An 18,183-nucleotide genomic window follows, 5' to 3' on the forward strand; every position below is an offset into this window, starting at 1 on the left:
AGATCAACACAAGAGGACTGAAATAAGTAAAAACAAATAAAAGTAAATGATCATAAGGCTTTTGATTGGGTGTTAAAGTCATTTCTCTAGGAATCAGAATCAGATTTTGTATCTGCAGACTCTCGGAACTTTACTATCGCGTTAATATCATAATCAACAACAATAATAAACGAATAAATAAAGATTGGGATGTCCCAGTGGGCAGTTGTACCTCAGTGGTTAAGGTACTGAACTAGTAATCAAATGGTCGCTGGTTCAAGCTCCACCACTGCCAGGTTGCCACTGTTGGACCCTTAAGCAAGATCCTTATCCCTCAATTGCTTACTGTCACAGTACTGTACTTTGAATGAAAGCGTCTGCTAAATGCCCAAAATGTTAAATGTAAATGCGACAGGAAGAGTGGATGCAGGACATCTCAGGGGTCTTGAGAATCTGGGTTTATCTGGAAGGGAGTGGGCGGCCCGGTGTCTGAGTGGGTAGCACTGTCGCCTCACAGCAAGAAGGTCGTGGGTTCGATCCCCAGGTGGATCTGTCTGGGTCCCTTCTGTGTGGAGTTTGTATGTTCTCTCTGTGTCTGCGTGGGTTTCCTCCAGGTGCTCCGGTTTCCTCCCAAGTGAGGTGAATTGGAGACACTGAATTAACCATGACTGAGTTCGATATAACCTTGTGAACTGATGAATCTTGTGTAACGAGTAATTACCGTGTCTGTCATGAATGTAACCAAAGTGTAAAACTTGACGTTAAAACCCTAATAAACAAACAATCTGGAAGGGAGTGAGTAACGGTGTGTGTGTGATGGATTTGTTTACCATCCAGTGATATTCCTGCTCTGGACCCACTGCAGCCCTGATTAAAATAAAGATCTCAATAAGAATAATTGAATTTTTTTTTTCCTTTTCTCACTCAAACCAGTAATGGCCAATTTCATGGTCAGTCGTGGAGTCCCTCCTCCCTACAAACACACAAGCCAATCGTGAGTCTGTGTGTGGTCGCCCGGCTGACTGATAGCAGAGTTGAGATTGAATTTAAGAGCTTAAGATCTCAGCACTGGTGGTCTAGTGTGTTTTACTGCTGCGTCACCCATGGTGTGCCCCTGGTTTTTTTTTTTTTATCAGCCTCAATACTTACTAACTTTACTACCTTTGAGTTCTCTGAATGTTTAATGATTTTAAGAATTTGCGCAGTTGTAAGTTTTTAATCCTTCAAAAAAGTTTTCTGATGATGGTGATTGTAAATGCTGTGAAATTTATTGCATTGAAGTGTCTTTTTTATTTGTTTTAAAAGACCAACAGAAATCAGTAAAGATGACGTCACTAGCTCATCAGCTGAAGCGGCTCGCTCTGCCACAAAATGACCCGAATTTGCTGAGCCGGCGTGAGGTGGCATCGGTTCTCTTTAACTCCAAAGATGCTGCTGGCATGGACAGGAGTACCATCTACGCTCTGGGTAAGAGGACATGGTGCAGTCTGTTACAGAACCAAAACTATTCAAGGTGTGTGAGCGGAATTTGGGTGTAAAGCAACAACACACATTTCTCAGGTTTTCAGTCAGTCAGTCAGTGATTGTACTCTTGCTTTGCTTTTTCATTAATTGGGCAAAGGGTGGGAAACATCACAGACAGGTCGCCAATCCATCACAGAGCACACACAAGCTCACACACACATTTAGGGCAATTTTTTGTAGCTCTGTTTGGCCCGACTGGCCTGAGTTGGCCTGTCTTTGGACTATGGGAGGAATCTGGAGCTCCTGGAGGAAACCCACACAGAAAAGGGAGCACATACCAACTCCACACAGAAAGGACCCTGGCCGCCCAGCCTGGGGGTCAAACCTAGGCACCACTGTGCCGCCTATGAATTAAGATTTTGTTGAGTCAAATGTATTTGGACAGCATTTTTTTTTTTTTTAAATCAACAAAGAACACTTTAGAGCAGGGGTGTCAAACTCATTTTCACCGAGGGCCACCACAATGCAAAGGGCCAATTGTAACGTATTCTGCTGTGATTGCAGTCTGTTGTTTTTCTTGGAGGCTGAATTCTGCATTTATACTGTCCTCTTTTACCACAGACACGGCCTCATAACACAAGAGACGCACCAGTTTCCCTTCCTGAAGCACAAACTTGTTTTCACTTTCATTACATTTTCTCCTTCTGCTTAATTTTCTTACTTATCTACTGGCTTATCACTTTGCAGGTCACAAAATCAGCATGCATTTTGAGAGATGCAGTTAATGTAGGCTTTTACAGTGTATTTTAAGACAATTGTACTGCCCTCACTAATAGTTTATCCCCCTTGCTCCGCTAGACAGACAGACAGACAGCTCCCTTCAGAATACAGTCGGTTTATTTGCTTCCCAGCTCAAAATGAAGTAAAAATACAAACAATAAAAACAATAAAGAACTTAATACAGTAAAGGCACACAGCTGTAGTCAAGTGTTACATCTGGTACAATATGAGATTTAACCAAACGTAAAATAGACGTAAAGATACTAATTGCTATAATAACGGTAACAATTGTATTTAATTACGGTAAATTTGTAACTAAAACGCTGTGATATACTCACTAAACATTTACAAACAACTGAGAATATAAACGCCACTACTTACAGACAATGCTTTGGTAATATATTACAAGATAATTATTTATATTTATTATTATTGTTTACATTACTATCCGCGTTCTTTTGCCGTAAAAGTCACATGGCTTCTCAGCGAAGGTCAAAGTTAGTTGCCATGACTACGATGTCAACAGTTAAAGGCTTAAAGGCGCAGGAGTCCTATTAAATTACAAAGTACATCTCTGTAACGACTCGAACCATCACAACAATCGTACAGTCGTTTAACCTCTCGCGGGCCACATAAAATGACGTGGCGGGCCGGATCTGGCCCGCGGGCCGTGAGTTTGACACCCCTGCTTTAGAGACTCCAGGTTCTGAAAACTCCCAAAATATTAGAAGGAAACCTTGAAGGGAACCAGAGAAATGCTGTAGTTTTAATAGTGGAAAATTTACAATTATTTAATAATATTCATAATTCTTTCCTTCTGAAACCAGTCAGTCGGTTTCCAACATGAAACTTTTTCATATTAAACATTTAATGAGTAAAAGTACATACGAACAACTTTCTGCTTAATTCAGCCCAGTGTCTTAAACCACACAAAGTAATAAACATGATAACGAGTGTTCAATCAACCGTTCTGGTTCTAGCCAAGCGCGTAAACAATTCAAATTGATATTTCATTTCCTCTTGTTGAATGATAAATAAACCTTTCATGGTTTCCTCTCCAGGCTGCACAGGGCTGGAGGAGCTGCTGGGGATTGATGCGGCATTTGCAGAGTTTCAGGAAACCCTCTTCAGTCAGGCTTCTCTAACGCTGGAGCGCAGCGTGCAGTCCAAAGAGGTGAACAAGAAACTCGATAAGGGGATCGAATTGTTCCTCACTCGGCTGTCTCCGTACTTCCTGCTCAAACCGGCTCTCAAGTGTCTGGAGTGGCTCGTACGCAGGTAGAATGTCTCCCGTTGTTTGGACGTCCACATCCTTTTCTCTGTGTTGTGACTGTCAACTGAATGAATGAATGTTTTTATTGTCATTGTATATAAAATACAGCGACATTTCTGTGCAACTTCTTAAAAAAAATTTATACAACATACACCAATCAGCCATAACATTAAAACCACCTCCTTGTTTCTACACTCACTGTCCATCTTATCAGCTCCACTTACCATATAGAAGCCCTTTGTAGTTATACAATTACTGACTGTAGTCCATCTGTTTCTCTGCATGCTTTGTTAGCCCACTTTCACCCTGTTCATCAATGGTCAGGACCCCCACAGGACCACCACAGAGCAGGTATTATTTAGGTGGTGGATCATTCTTAGTGATACAGTGACACTGACATGGTGGTGGTGGTGTGTTAGTGTGTGTTGTGCTGGTATGAGTGGATCAGACACAGCAGCGCTGCTGGAGTTTTTAAATACCGTGTCCACTCACTGTCCACTCTATTAGACACTCCTACCTAGTTGGTCCACCTTGTAGATGTAAAGTCGGAGACGATCGCTCATCTATTGCTGCTGTTTTGAGTTGGTCATCTTCTAGCCCTTCATCAGTGGTCACAGGATGCTGCCCACGGGGCGCTGTTGGCTGGATATTTTGGTTGGTGGACTATTCTCAGTCCAGCAGTGACAGTGAGGTGTTTAAAAACTCCAGCAGGGCTGCTGTGTCTGATCCACTCATACCAGCACAACACACACTAACACACCACCACCATGTCAGTGTCACTGCAGTGCTGAGAATGATCCACCACCCAAATAACACCTGCTCTGTGGTGGTCCTGTGGTGGTCCTGACCATTGAAGAACAGCATGAAAGGGGGCTAACAAAGCATGCAGAGAAACAGATGGACTACAGTCAGTAATTGTTGAATTACAAAGTGCTTCTATATGGTAAGTGGTGCTGATAAAATGGACAGTGAGTGTAGAAACAAGGAGGTGGTTTTAATGTTATGGTTGATCAGTGTATATACGTATATGTAAAATATACACAACAATTAAGTCCTTAAATATTAAGGTCTTAAAGTATAAAAAGAAAAGTATATAAAACTATATATTAAAGTGTGTAGGTATTGCACATTACAAATCATGCAGTAATACTATTATTTGTATAAGTAATTGCACCTCAGTTTTACAATAATATTAAAGTGGTGGGGGTAGGAGGGATTTTGTCCTCAATATTATGGCTTTAAACTCTATTAATAGGAAATAAATGTAACTTGTTGATATCTGCAGACTCCCTGCTGCTCCAGTTTATGTTTCTCATTTCTGCTTTCTTTTCTTTATCAGGTTCCACATTTACCTGTACAACCAGGACAGTCTGGTGGCCTGTGTGTTACCGTATCACGAGACCAAGGTGTTTGTCCGAGTCATTCAGCTTCTGAAGATCGATGATCCTACACACCGGTGGCACTGGCTCCACGGCATTCAGGTAAAACTGAGTCCTGTTAGTAAAGCCAAAACCTGAACCTGAACCTGCTGGCACCACAGACCAGTAACACGGTGAAATCAGCTTCATAATGGTGTAACTGGTGCAGGATGAGATTTCAATGTGTCAGTATAGTGTGTATACAGTATGTTAGAATGTGTGTGTTAGAATGTGTGTATATATTAGTGTGTGTATATATATATTAAAATGTGTGTGTCTATATATTAGTGTGTGTATATATATTAGTGTATGTGTATATTAGTGTGTGTGTATACCAGAATGTGTGTGTAGATATAGTTTTATTTAAAGGCTCCTGATCTCGCTGCTTTGTAGAAACCCGGAGTTCCGCTGGCCAGAGGAACATTACTGACCCACTGTTATAAAGATCTGGGTTTTATGGATTTCATCTGCACCATGGTTACTAAATCAGTGAAGGTACGGATCATCCTGAGCTGCATCTGTTGAGCTGTTGTTGATAATTAAGAGTTGTTGTGTTGGACCCTGGTCAGTGTTGAATGTTTGTGTGTTCACAGGCGTATTCAGGCTCTGTTCAGGATGGAAAATGTGCTCAGCTGCGAGTCGTCTTTTCTTTCTACGCAGCAGCGATTGTTCCTGCTCTGGACGCCGTGGAGAAAGTAACAGATTCAATAGTAGCCAAACTGCTTCCATACGTTCAAATGGTAAGATCTGATCACCTAAAGGTATTTATTATTATTATTATTATTTGTAATTATTGTGCCTATTTAATTTTTATTATTATAATCTGTTTTGAATGTATGATTGTTATTAATTATTGATCAAATTCATCATTTATCAGTACTTATTATTTTGTTTATTAATTATTATCTGTCGTATTTATTATTAATTATTATTATAATAAGGAATAATTATTATATTATAATAATTATTTATAATTTATTATCATTATTATCTTAATTATTTTTTTATTAATAATTATTATTTATTAATATTATTGCTATTGTTATTTATCATTTTTTTCTTATTTATTATATTATTAATGTTATTATTTTATTGTTTTTTTATTATTTACTATTATTTACTTTATTATTAATAATATTATTTATCATAGTTTCTACTTATTATAATAATAATAATTATTATATTATGTGTGTTGATTATTATGATGTATTATATGTATATTATTAAATTAATAATGATTATTTTTTATTACTATTATTAATATTATTTATTGTCATTTATTATTAATATTATGTATTTCATTATTATGATTATCTTCATTAATTATTTTTTATTTAATTAGAATTTAATTATTAATTATTATTTATTAAAATTAATAATGTTATTTTGTAATTTATTTATTAATATTTACTATTATTTACTTTAATATTATCTATTATTTTTAGAATTTATTATTATTATAACTATTAGTTTGTTATTAGTTTTGTATTTGTTATTATTTATCAGTATTATTTTTTTTGAAGTGTTTTTATTTAATTTTAGCTGAATCAGTTCAGATGAATTTAACCAATAATTTGAATGAATTTGATTTCTTTTTTGCGATCAGACTTTTCCATTTAAAAGTGAAACCTTCCACTCTCAGAGTAACTGAGGTAAATAAAGTACCTGGGGGGTGATTTTTATTTCTCTCTCAGGGTCTGAAATCTGAGCTGCTGGACTATAAAGCTGCGACCTACATGATCGTGTGTCAGCTGGCGGTGAAGGTGGTGATGCAGCCCGAGCTGGTGGACTCGCTGGCGCGGCAGGTGAGCAAGTCGCTGATTAGAGCTCCGGTGCTGCCGTCAGAGGGTCTGTCCTGCCTCATCATCCTCCTCCAGAACCAGAAGGAAGGAGTGCTCGGACCCAAGTAAGTTTTAGAAACCTCATTAGTTCTGGAACTTAAGTGAGGAGAGTGTGTGTGGAGAGGAGTGTGTGTGTGGGTGTGGGTGTGGGTGTGGGTGTGGGTGTGGGTGGGTGTGTGAGGTATGAAGTAAGCGATGGTTGATAATGACGATATTGATGATCATGATAAAGAATATGATGACGATAACTATGATGATGATGATGATAATGATAAAGATGATAAAGAAGATGATGACAATAACTATGATGATGATGATGATGATGATAATGATGATGATGATGATAAAGAAGACGATGACGATAACTATAATGATGATGATGATGATGATGATGATGATAAAGAAGATGATGACGATAACTGTGATGATGATGATGATGATAAAGAATATGATGACGATAACTGTGATGATGATGATAAAGATGATAAAGAAGATGATGACGATAACTATGATGATGATGATGATGATGATAAAGAAGATGATGCCGATAACTATGATGATGATGATGACAGAAGACGTTTTAATAAATATGATGATAGGATGACGATGAATATGAAGATGATGTTGAAGATGTTGATAATAATGATAAAGATAGTGAAGATGATGAAGATAGCAATGATGATGCAGATAATGAAGTTGATGGTAATGGTGATAAAGATAGCGATGATGATGATGACAAGAAAGTTGATGGTAATGATGATGAAGATAGCGATGATGGTAATAATGATAATGAAGTCGGAGATGGTGGTGATGAAGATAATGAAGTTGATGGTAATGATGATGAAGATAGTGATGATGAAGATGATGATAAAGATAATGAAGTTGAAGATAGTGAAGATGATGAAGATACTGAAATTGAAGATGGTGATGATGATGATGATGAAGATAGCAATGATGATGAAGATAATGAACTTGATGGTAATGGTGATAGATAGCGATGATGATGAAGATAATAAAGTTGATGGTAATGATGATGACGATAGTGATGATGAAGATAAAGATAGTGAAGATGATGAAGATACTGAAATTGAAGATGGTGATGATAATGATGATGAAGAAGAGGATGACGATAGCAATGATGAAGATAATGAAGTTGATGGTAATGATAATAAAGATAGTGATTATGATGATCATGATGATGAAGATAGTGAAGTTGATGGTAATGATGATGAAGATAGTGATGATGAAGATGATGATAAAGATAATGAAGTTGAAGATAGTGAAGATGATGAAGATCCTGAAATTAAAGATGGTGATGATAATGATGATGAAGAAGATGATGAAGATAGCAATGATGATGAAGATAATGAAGTTGATGGTAATGGTGATAAAGATAGCGATGATGATGATGAAGATAATAAAGTTGATGGTAATGATGATGACGATAGTGATGATGAAGATAAAGATAATAAAGTTGAAGATAGTGAAGATGATGAAGATACTGAAATTGAAGATGGTGATGATAATGATGATGAAGAAGATGATGAAGATAGCAATGATGATGAAGATAGTGAAGTTGATGGTAATGATAATAAAGATAGTGATCATGATGATGAAGATAATGAAGTTGATGGTAATGATAATAAAGATAGTGATTATGATGATCATGATGATGAAGATAGTGAAGTTAAACATGTTGACAATGATGATAAAGATAATGAAGTTGGAGATGGTGGTAATGATGATAATGATGAAGATAGTGAAGATGATGATGAAGATATTGAAATTAAAGATGGTGGTGATGAAGAAGATAATGAAGTTGAAGGTGATGATGGTGATGATGAAGATAATGAAGTTGCAGATGATGAAGATAATGAAATTGATGGTGATGATAGTAATGATGAAGATGATTATGTATTTAATGCACTTGAAGATGGTGATGATGATGAGTGGAAATGAAGAACATTAAAGCACAAACCCACCTGTATTAGTTTAAACCCACCTGTTACTGATGAGTATTTTAGCCTCGTTGTGATGAAACGTAATTAATGATGTTTTTGATGTTTTGTTGGGTTTCTCTGCTCTTTGATGACGCTCAGTAATGGATCCATCTTTTCCTTTCAGAACGTTTGGGTACCTGTGTGAGGTTCCTTCTCTGGTCGCCACTCTGAAGGTCACAGCAGCTTCCTACGACATCAGTCCTTTACTGCGCTACCTTCTACCACATCTCACCGGCGCGGCCCTCACACAGAATGGTAACCGTCCGAAACCTATTCTGACCCGTCAGTGTACGTCGTTTTAACCACTTTTCTTAAGATTTTATCTGTTCTGCTCGTCGTTCTTGAAATTTTTTTCCTGTTTCTGAAAGTTTTTTTTGTGTGTGCGTTGTGGTACAGATGAGGTGCAGAATGAGAACACTAACAGTGTTGTGTACAGCCAGTTACTCCAGTCGGTCCTGGAGAACCTTCCGCTGACTGGTGGTCTGGAGAACAGAGTAGCGAGGTAGCTACTGGTTTAATCCTGATCTGATTTGATTAGATGTTCAGCTCCGCGTGTTTGGTGCTCTGTGTGATGATCAGCCGTCTGGATTAATGATGACATGATGTTTCCAGGCTTCTTCTCCAGGGATATGTGTCCCGTGGTGTGGAACTGGCTTTAGACTCCACTCAGATCTCCTCCCTCAATCAGAGGATCCAGCCTGTCGTCAGACTCCTCGAGCAGAGGTGAGTTTTTCAATTTCAGCTGCATAAAAGCGCCCCCTGCTGTCTGGTGAAAGTGCCTGCACTAGGGCTGAATGATTCACAGAGCAGAGCGTGACTCTTTGTTTTCATTGCTGGCTGATGGAAAGAAGCAGCTGTTGACTGCATACCTGTCAGTCAGTGATAGTCTGTGTCTCTCTTCGCCCAGTGTGAAACAGAAACAACTAATTTTTTTCCTTGTTTTATTAGTACGAAGTTGCTCGTTAACAATCCTAATTATTTATTTTAATTATTCAAACTCTGAACCTCATGTGTTTCATTTCATGTTTCATGTCCCAATATTTTTGGTGTTACTCTGTGCTGATGTTGTGCAGACTTTTGAGGCTCCGGCGGCGTCTCTGAGAGAAGATCAGAATTTCTCATAACAGTGCCCCTGATTTTCACATCAGTGATTTTAAATCACTTAAATATTTGGGGTAAACTCTAATCCGAACCCTGTTTGGTGGGGTTGTAGGTATCCTGGCGCTCTGGATGACATCCTGGAGGAGTGTGTGAGTGACCTGACCTCAGATCAGCAGAAGGATCTTCTCCACCAGTTTCTCTCTCTAACCATCAGCTGTGGGAAGTACCAGGTGGGTTTTATGACGTTAACACCCTTAATGCTAGAGATGCTGGGAGCTTAGCAGTACTGAACTGGTAATCAGGGGGTCAGTTGCCACTGTTGGGCCCCTGAGCAAGGCCTTAAATACTTGCAATGTGTGGCTACAGTTGTAACTGGCTTTGAATAAAAGTGTCTGTTAAATGTAAAGTGTGTGTGCATAATGTGTGTACATGTGTGCATGTGTCTGTGTGTGTATATTTTTATATATTGTGTGTCTGTGTGTTTGTGTGTGTATATAATGTGTCTGTGTTTGTGTGTATATAATGTGTGCTTATGACTTACCAGTCATGCATATAATGTGTGTTTGTGTGTATATATTGTGTGCATGTGTCTTTGTGTATATAATGTGTGTGTCTGTGTGTGTATAATGCGTGTGTATATAATATCTGTCTGTGTTTGTGTAATGTGTGTCTGTGTGTATATAATGTGTGCTTGTGTGTTTGTGTATATAATGTGTGTGTATAATGTGTGTCTGTTTGTGTGTATGTAATGTATGTCTGTGTATATAATGTGTGCTTATGTGTATGTGTGCCTATGTCTTTGTGTATATAATGTGTGTGTCTGCGCGTAAAATGTGTGTGTGTCTGTGCACATGTGTTTGTGTGTGTATATATAATGTGTTTGTGTGTATATTGTGTGTGTATAATGTGTGTGTGTGTGTATAATGTGTGTTTGTGTGAGTATATAATGTGTGTGTATATAATGTGTGTGTCTGTGTGTATATAATGTGTGTGTGTGTGTGTGTATATATAATGTGTTTGTGTGAGTATATAATGTGTGTGTATATAATGTGTGTGTCTGTGTGTATATAATGTGTGTGTGTATATGTGTTTGTGTGAGTATATAATGTGTGAGTATATAATGTGTGTCTGTGTGTATATAATGTATGTGTGTGTGTATATAATGTGTTTGTGTGAGTATATAATGTGTGTGTATATAATGTGTGTGTCTGTGTGTATATAATGTGTGTGTGTGTATATATAATGTGTTTGTGTGAGTATATAATGTGTGTGTATATAATGTGTGTGTCTGTGTGTATATAATGTGTGTGTGTATATGTGTTTGTGTGAGTATATAATGTGTGTGTATATAATGTGTGTCTGTGTGTATATAATGTATGTGTGTGTGTATATAATGTGTTTGTGTGAGTATATAATGTGTGTGTATATAATGTGTGTGTCTGTGTGTATATAATGTGTGTGTGTATATAATGTGTTTGTGTGAGTATATAATGTGTGTGTATATAATGTGTGTGTCTGTGTGTATATAATGTGTGTGTGTGTATATAATGTGTTTGTGTGAGTATATAATGTGTGTGTATATAATGTGTGTGTCTGTGTATATAATGTGTGTGTGTATATAATGTGTTTGTGTGAGTATATAATGTGTTTGTGTGAGTATATAGTGTGTGTGTGTGTATATAATGTGTGTGTGTGTATATAATGTGTTTGTGTGAGTATATAATGTGTGTGTATATAGTGTGTGTGTGTGTATATAATGTGTTTGTGTGAGTATATAATGTGTGTGTATATAATGTGTGTGTATATAATGTATGTGTGTGTGTATATAATGTGTTTGTGTGAGTATATAATGTGTGTGTATATAATGTGTTTGTGTGAGTATATAATGTGTGTATATAATGTGTGTGTATATAATGTATGTGTGTGTGTATATAATGTGTTTGTGTGAGTATATAATGTGTGTGTCTGTGTGTATATAATGTGTGTGTGTGTATATAATGTGTTTGTGTGAGTATATAATGTGTGTGTATATAATGTGTGTGTCTGTGTATATAATGTGTGTGTGTGTATATAATGTGTTTGTGTGAGTATATAATGTGTGTGTATATAATGTGTGTGTCTGTGTGTATATAGTGTGTGTGTGTATATAATGTGTTTGTGTGAGTATATAATGTGTGTGTATATAATGTGTGTGTCTGTGTGTATAGTGTGTGTGTATATAATGTGTTTGTGTGAGTATATAATGTGTGTGTATATAATGTGTGTGTGTATATAATGTGTTTGTGTGAGTATATAATGTGTGTGTATATAATGTTTGTGTGAGTATATAATGTGTGTGTCTGTGTGTATATAATGTGTGTGTATATAATGTGTTTGTGTGAGTATATAATGTGTGTATATAATGTGTGTGTATATAATGTATGTGTGTGTGTATATAATGTGTTTGTGTGAGTATATAATGTGTGTGTCTGTGTGTATATAATGTGTGTGTATATAATGTGTTTGTGTGAGTATATAATGTGTGTATACAATGTGTGTGTGTGTGTGTATATAATGTGTTTGTGTGAGTATATAATGTGTGTGTATATAATGTGTGTGTCTGTGTATATAATGTGTGTGTGTGTATATAATGTGTTTGTGTGAGTATATAATGTGTGTGTATATAATGTGTGTGTCTGTGTGTATATAGTGTGTGTGTGTATATAATGTGTTTGTGTGAGTATATAATGTGTGTGTATATAATGTGTGTGTCTGTGTGTATAGTGTGTGTGTATATAATGTGTTTGTGTGAGTATATAATGCGTGTGTATATAATGTGTGTGTGTATATAATGTGTTTGTGTGAGTATATAATGTGTGTGTATATAATGTGTTTGTGTGAGTATATAATGTGTGTGTATATAATGTGTGTGTCTGTGTGTATATAGTGTGTGTGTATATAATGTGTTTGTGTGAGTATATAATGTGTGTGTATATAATGTGTTTGTGTGAGTATATAATGTGTGTGTATATAATGTGTGTGTCTGTGTGTATATAGTGTGTGTGTATATAATGTGTTTGTGTGAGTATATAATGTGTGTGTATATAATGTGTGTGTGTATATAATGTGTTTGTGTGAGTATATAATGTGTGTGTATATAATGTGTTTGTGTAAGTATATAATGTGTGTGTATATAATGTGTGTGTGTATATAATGTGTTTGTGTGAGTATATAATGTGTGTGTATATAATGTATTTGTGTGAGTATATAATGTGTGTGTATATAATGTGTGTGTGTATAATGTGTGTGTCTGTGTGTATATAATGTGTTTGTGTGAGTATATAATGTGTGTGTATATAATGTGTGTGTCTGTGTATATAATGTGTGTATATAATGTGTTTGTGTGAGTATATAATGTGTGTATATAATGTGTGTGTCTGTGTGTATAGTGTGTGTGTGTATATAATGTGTTTGTGTGAGTATATAATGTGTGTGTATATAATGTGTGTGTCTGTGTGTATATAATGTGTGTGTGTATATGTGTTTGTGTGAGTATATAATGTGTGTGTATATAATGTATGTGTGTGTGTATATAATGTGTTTGTGTGAGTATATAATGTGTGTGTCTGTGTGTATATAATGTGTGTGTATATAATGTGTTTGTGTGAGTATATAATGTGTGTATATAATGTGTGTGTATATAATGTATGTGTGTGTATATAATGTATGTGTGTGTGTATATAATGTGTTTGTGTGAGTATATAATGTGTGTGTCTGTGTGTATATAATGTGTGTGTATATAATGTGTTTGTGTGAGTATATAATGTGTGTATACAATGTGTGTGTGTGTGTGTATATAATGTGTTTGTGTGAGTATATAATGTGTGTGTATATAATGTGTGTCTGTATATATAATGTGTGTGTGTGTATATCATGTGTTTGTGTGAGTATATAATGTGTGTGTATATAATGTGTGTGTCTGTGTGTATATAGTGTGTGTGTGTATATAATGTGTTTGTGTGAGTATATAATGTGTGTGTCTGTGTGTATAGTGTGTGTGTGTATATAATGTGTTTGTGTGAGTATATAATGTGTGTGTATATAATGTGTGTGTGTGTATATAATGTGTTTGTGTGAGTATATAATGTGTGTGTATATAATGTGTTTGTGTGAGTATATAATGTGTGTGTCTGTGTGTATATAGTGTGTGTGTATATAATGTGTTTGTGTGAGTATATAATGTGTGTGTATATAATGTGTTTGTGTGAGTATATAATGTGTGTGTGTATATAATGTGTGTATATAATGTGTTTGTGTGAGTATATAATGTGTGTGTATATAATGTGTGTGTGTATATAATGTGTTTGTGTGAGTATATAATGTGTGTGTATATAATGTGTTTGTGTGAGTATATAATGTGTGTGTATATAATGTGTGTGTGTATATAATGTGTTTGTGTGAGTATATAATGTGTGTGTATATAATGTGTTTGTGTGAGTATATAATGTGTGTGTATATAATGTGTGTGTCTGTGTGTATATAATGTGTTTGTGTGAGTATATAATGTGTGTGTATATAATGTGTGTGTCTGTGTATATAATGTGTGTATATAATGTGTTTGTGTGAGTATATAATGTGTGTATATAATGTGTGTGTCTGTGTGTATAGTGTGTGTGTGTATATAATGTGTTTGTGTGAGTATATAATGTGTGTGTATATAATGTGTGTGTCTGTGTGTATATAATGTGTGTGTGTATATAATGTGTTTGTGTGAGTATATAATGTGTGTGTATATAATGTGTGTGTATATAATGTGTTTGTGTGTGTATATAATGTGTTTGTGTGAGTATATAATGTGTGTGTATATAATGTGTGTGTATATAATGTGTTTGTGTGAGTATATAATGTGTGTGTGTATATAATGTGTTTGTGTGTGTATATAATGTGTGTGTATATAATGTTTGTGTGAGTATATAATGTGTGTGTGTATATAATGTGTGTGTATATAATGTGTGTGTGTATGTAGGTTCTGGCAGATTCAGACACGTCTCTGCTGCTCAGTCTGAATCACCCCGTATCTTCAGTCAGGATCTCGGCTGTTGACTGTGTGAGGAAGATTCTCTCCACTGGACAGGTAGATGTTCTCCTGCCACCTTCAGCACCTTCACGTCATCATGATGGTTCAGAACATGATGTTTAGAACATAGAAACGATTTTGAGGGGTGCCTGTGCGCACCCTCTGCCTTTTGATCGGGGTTGTTGATTTGAATCACGTGTGTGTGATTACAGGAAGGATTTGACGAGGTGTTCCTGAGGGAGGCTCTGCTGGAGAGGTTGAGGGACGACGTACCTGAGGTGGTTCTGTCAGCAATCTCAGCGTTAAAGGTACAGGGATCAATAAACAAACACGCTTAGACACACGCTTCTAAAAATAGGAACCAAACTGATGTTCTCCTCACGGTTCCGCACCTGGTCTGTCTGGTTCCTCCTCATGGTTTCTTTATGATGTTGGCTCGCAGCTCCATGCTGACCGTATGGATTCGGAGGAGATCGTTTCCTGTCTGATTTCTCTTCTGCATCGGATCCAGCCGTCAGACGCCGAGCGCTGGTCCGTTCAAAACTTAGTGCAGTGGTTTCTTTCATGTTTCCAGTACTTCAGCTTGCTTCAGGTGTGTTTAAGTTCTTACTGATGTTCCTGCAGGTGTGTGGTGATGAAGGAGGTGGTCAGAGTGCTTGATGACCCGCCCCTAAGTGAAACACGACCTGAACTCAGAGCTCGCATTGGCTGGGAGCTACTGCCCTTCCTGCCGGTGACTAATCCAGTACCAGGATCAGCCGAGCTACAGCTGGCACAGTGTGTGGCAGAGACACGTATACTGTCGAAACATCACCTCACCCAGGGCTGGGCAAGGGGTACACACTATACACATACACACACACTTTATACACACATACACACACACTTTATACACACACACACACACACACACACACACAGACATGTATACTAAACACACATTATACACACACACACACACACACACACACACACACATTATACACACACATATGTACTACACACATCACTACACATTATACACATTATACACACACACACATTACATACAATATACACATATTAAGCATATACACACATTACACACTATATACCCAGACACACTTTACACACTATACACATTGTACACTATACAAATATTATACACACACATTATATACACATTAAACACAATATACACACACACTATACACAGTATAAACACACACAATATACCCACATATATACACACATTATACACTATACAAATACTATACACACACACATTATATACACATTAAACACAATATACACACACAATATACCCACATATATACACTATACAAATACTATACACACACACATTATACACACATTAAACACAATATACACACATATATACTACACACACTATGCACAATATACACACTATACACACACATTATGCATATACACACATTATACACAATATACACACAAATGTTTTACATAGTACATGTTATATATACACATTATACAAATACACACAAAAACACACATATACACAATATATATATACACACACATTATACAGGCGTTATACACACAAATTACACAAATACACACAAAAACACATTACATACACATGTGCACACATCATACACACATTATATAGACACATAGACATTATACATGAACATATTCAACTACAAAAATGCGTTATACACACATCATATATGCACATTATACATGCACACATACCTACATTACACACACACACACACGTTACACACATACACACTGTATATTTGACTGTAATGTGATATGAATATAATTCCTGTTTCAGTGTTGAAGGAAGTGCTAAAGAAAGAATCTGCAGCAGAACTTGTCACCGCAGCCAATCAGATGCTCACCAGCACTCTGACCAAGAACCTGATTAGCATGGATCCATCCAGCAGACGCAGCACCGTAAGAACCAGCCATTATTAAGTCCTGACTAGAGTCTTCACTTGTAACAAAAATTGCATTAATATAAATCATTTCTATAAGCATGATGAATAATCACACAAAGCTTTGTTCTCTTAATGGCAGTAAAAGTGCAGAACCAGACCAGATTTATGTGTGGTTTTATTGTAAAATATTCTGTAGAAGTAACAGGATGTAAACTGAATGAATTGGGACTTGCTGTTGCTGGACCGTGTGGGTCTGAGGCTCTTAGCTGTCCAAAAACCTCTAAGTCACCTCTGTAGGCCCATCAGGATGTGAGAGATTGATGCACCTATGGAGCGGAGTTTCCTGGCACGTCTTAGACCAGCAGATGTTGTTTTGTCCCATGTTCTTTCTGAATAAAGAGCTTTGAGATCAAGCTGCTGTTCTGTAACATTAATACTAATGTTTGTGTGGTGTTGGTGTTTGTGTGGTGATGGTGTGGTGTTTGTGGTGTTGGTGTTTGTGTGGTGTTGGTGTGATGTTTGTGTGTGGTGTTTGCGTGTTCCAGACGGAGAGCATGTGTACGTTGTTGATGAAGCAGGGACCCACCCTGAGGGACCGAGCAGCGTTTGTGGTGTTGAGTTCAGCGGTTCTACAGACTCTAGATTCTCTGAGTGAGAGCGCTCATCTGCACACGGCTCGAACCATCTACACACTGCTCCAGCCGTCACTGAGGGAACTGCACACACTGCAGTCTGAGCAGGTACACTCACTCATTAACATTCACTCACTCACACGTTCATTCACACCATCACTCATTCACTCACACCATCACTCATCCACTCCCTTACTAACTTATTCACTCACATTCTCATCATCACTCATTCACTTCATCACTCACACCATCACTCATTCACTCCCTTACTTATTTACTCACTCACACCATCACTTATTCATTCCATTACTAACTTATTCACACCATCATTCACTCACTCACATTATCACTCATTCACTCAACCGCACCATTACTGATTTACTCACTTACACTTTCACTTATTCACTCATCACTCATTCACTCCCTTACTCATTCACTCATTACTCATTCACTCCCTCACTCATTCACAATTACACTATCTCTCAATTAGACCATCCCTCATTCACATTCACTCCCTCACTCATTCACAATTACACTATCTCTCAATTAGACCATCCCTCATTCACATTCACTTCCTCTCATTCCCACTCATTTACCCATTCACTCCCTCATCTACTAATCATTAACTCATTCACCCCCTTACTCATTCACAATTACACAACTATTCACTCACTCATGCACATCCACTCCCTCAATCATTCCATACATTTTCCTTCCAGCAAATACCAC

The 18,183-nt window shown here is 36.8% G+C and overlaps 1 protein-coding gene across 1 annotated transcript in view; it reads left to right on the forward strand.

The window, feature by feature from the left end:
• The first annotated feature begins 1,299 nt into the window (after positions 1-1,299).
• heatr1 (HEAT repeat containing 1) overlaps positions 1,300-18,183 on the forward strand; it is a 43,926-nt gene continuing 27,042 nt past the window's right edge. The window contains exons 1-16 of the mRNA XM_063003200.1: positions 1,300-1,446; positions 3,285-3,501; positions 4,836-4,977; positions 5,308-5,409; positions 5,508-5,654; positions 6,609-6,820; positions 8,880-9,010; positions 9,152-9,257; positions 9,368-9,478; positions 9,969-10,086; positions 14,862-14,969; positions 15,125-15,220; positions 15,355-15,443; positions 15,537-15,748; positions 16,717-16,838; positions 17,368-17,562. Of these exons, the coding sequence (XP_062859270.1) occupies positions 1,305-1,446; positions 3,285-3,501; positions 4,836-4,977; positions 5,308-5,409; positions 5,508-5,654; positions 6,609-6,820; positions 8,880-9,010; positions 9,152-9,257; positions 9,368-9,478; positions 9,969-10,086; positions 14,862-14,969; positions 15,125-15,220; positions 15,355-15,443; positions 15,537-15,748; positions 16,717-16,838; positions 17,368-17,562 (2,250 nt within the window). The 5' untranslated portion in view covers positions 1,300-1,304. The remainder of the gene's footprint in view (positions 1,447-3,284; positions 3,502-4,835; positions 4,978-5,307; positions 5,410-5,507; positions 5,655-6,608; positions 6,821-8,879; positions 9,011-9,151; positions 9,258-9,367; positions 9,479-9,968; positions 10,087-14,861; positions 14,970-15,124; positions 15,221-15,354; positions 15,444-15,536; positions 15,749-16,716; positions 16,839-17,367; positions 17,563-18,183) is intronic.

Source organism: Trichomycterus rosablanca, chromosome 10, assembly GCF_030014385.1.
Source record: "Trichomycterus rosablanca isolate fTriRos1 chromosome 10, fTriRos1.hap1, whole genome shotgun sequence".
In the NCBI taxonomy this organism is placed as follows: domain Eukaryota; kingdom Metazoa; phylum Chordata; class Actinopteri; order Siluriformes; family Trichomycteridae; genus Trichomycterus; species Trichomycterus rosablanca.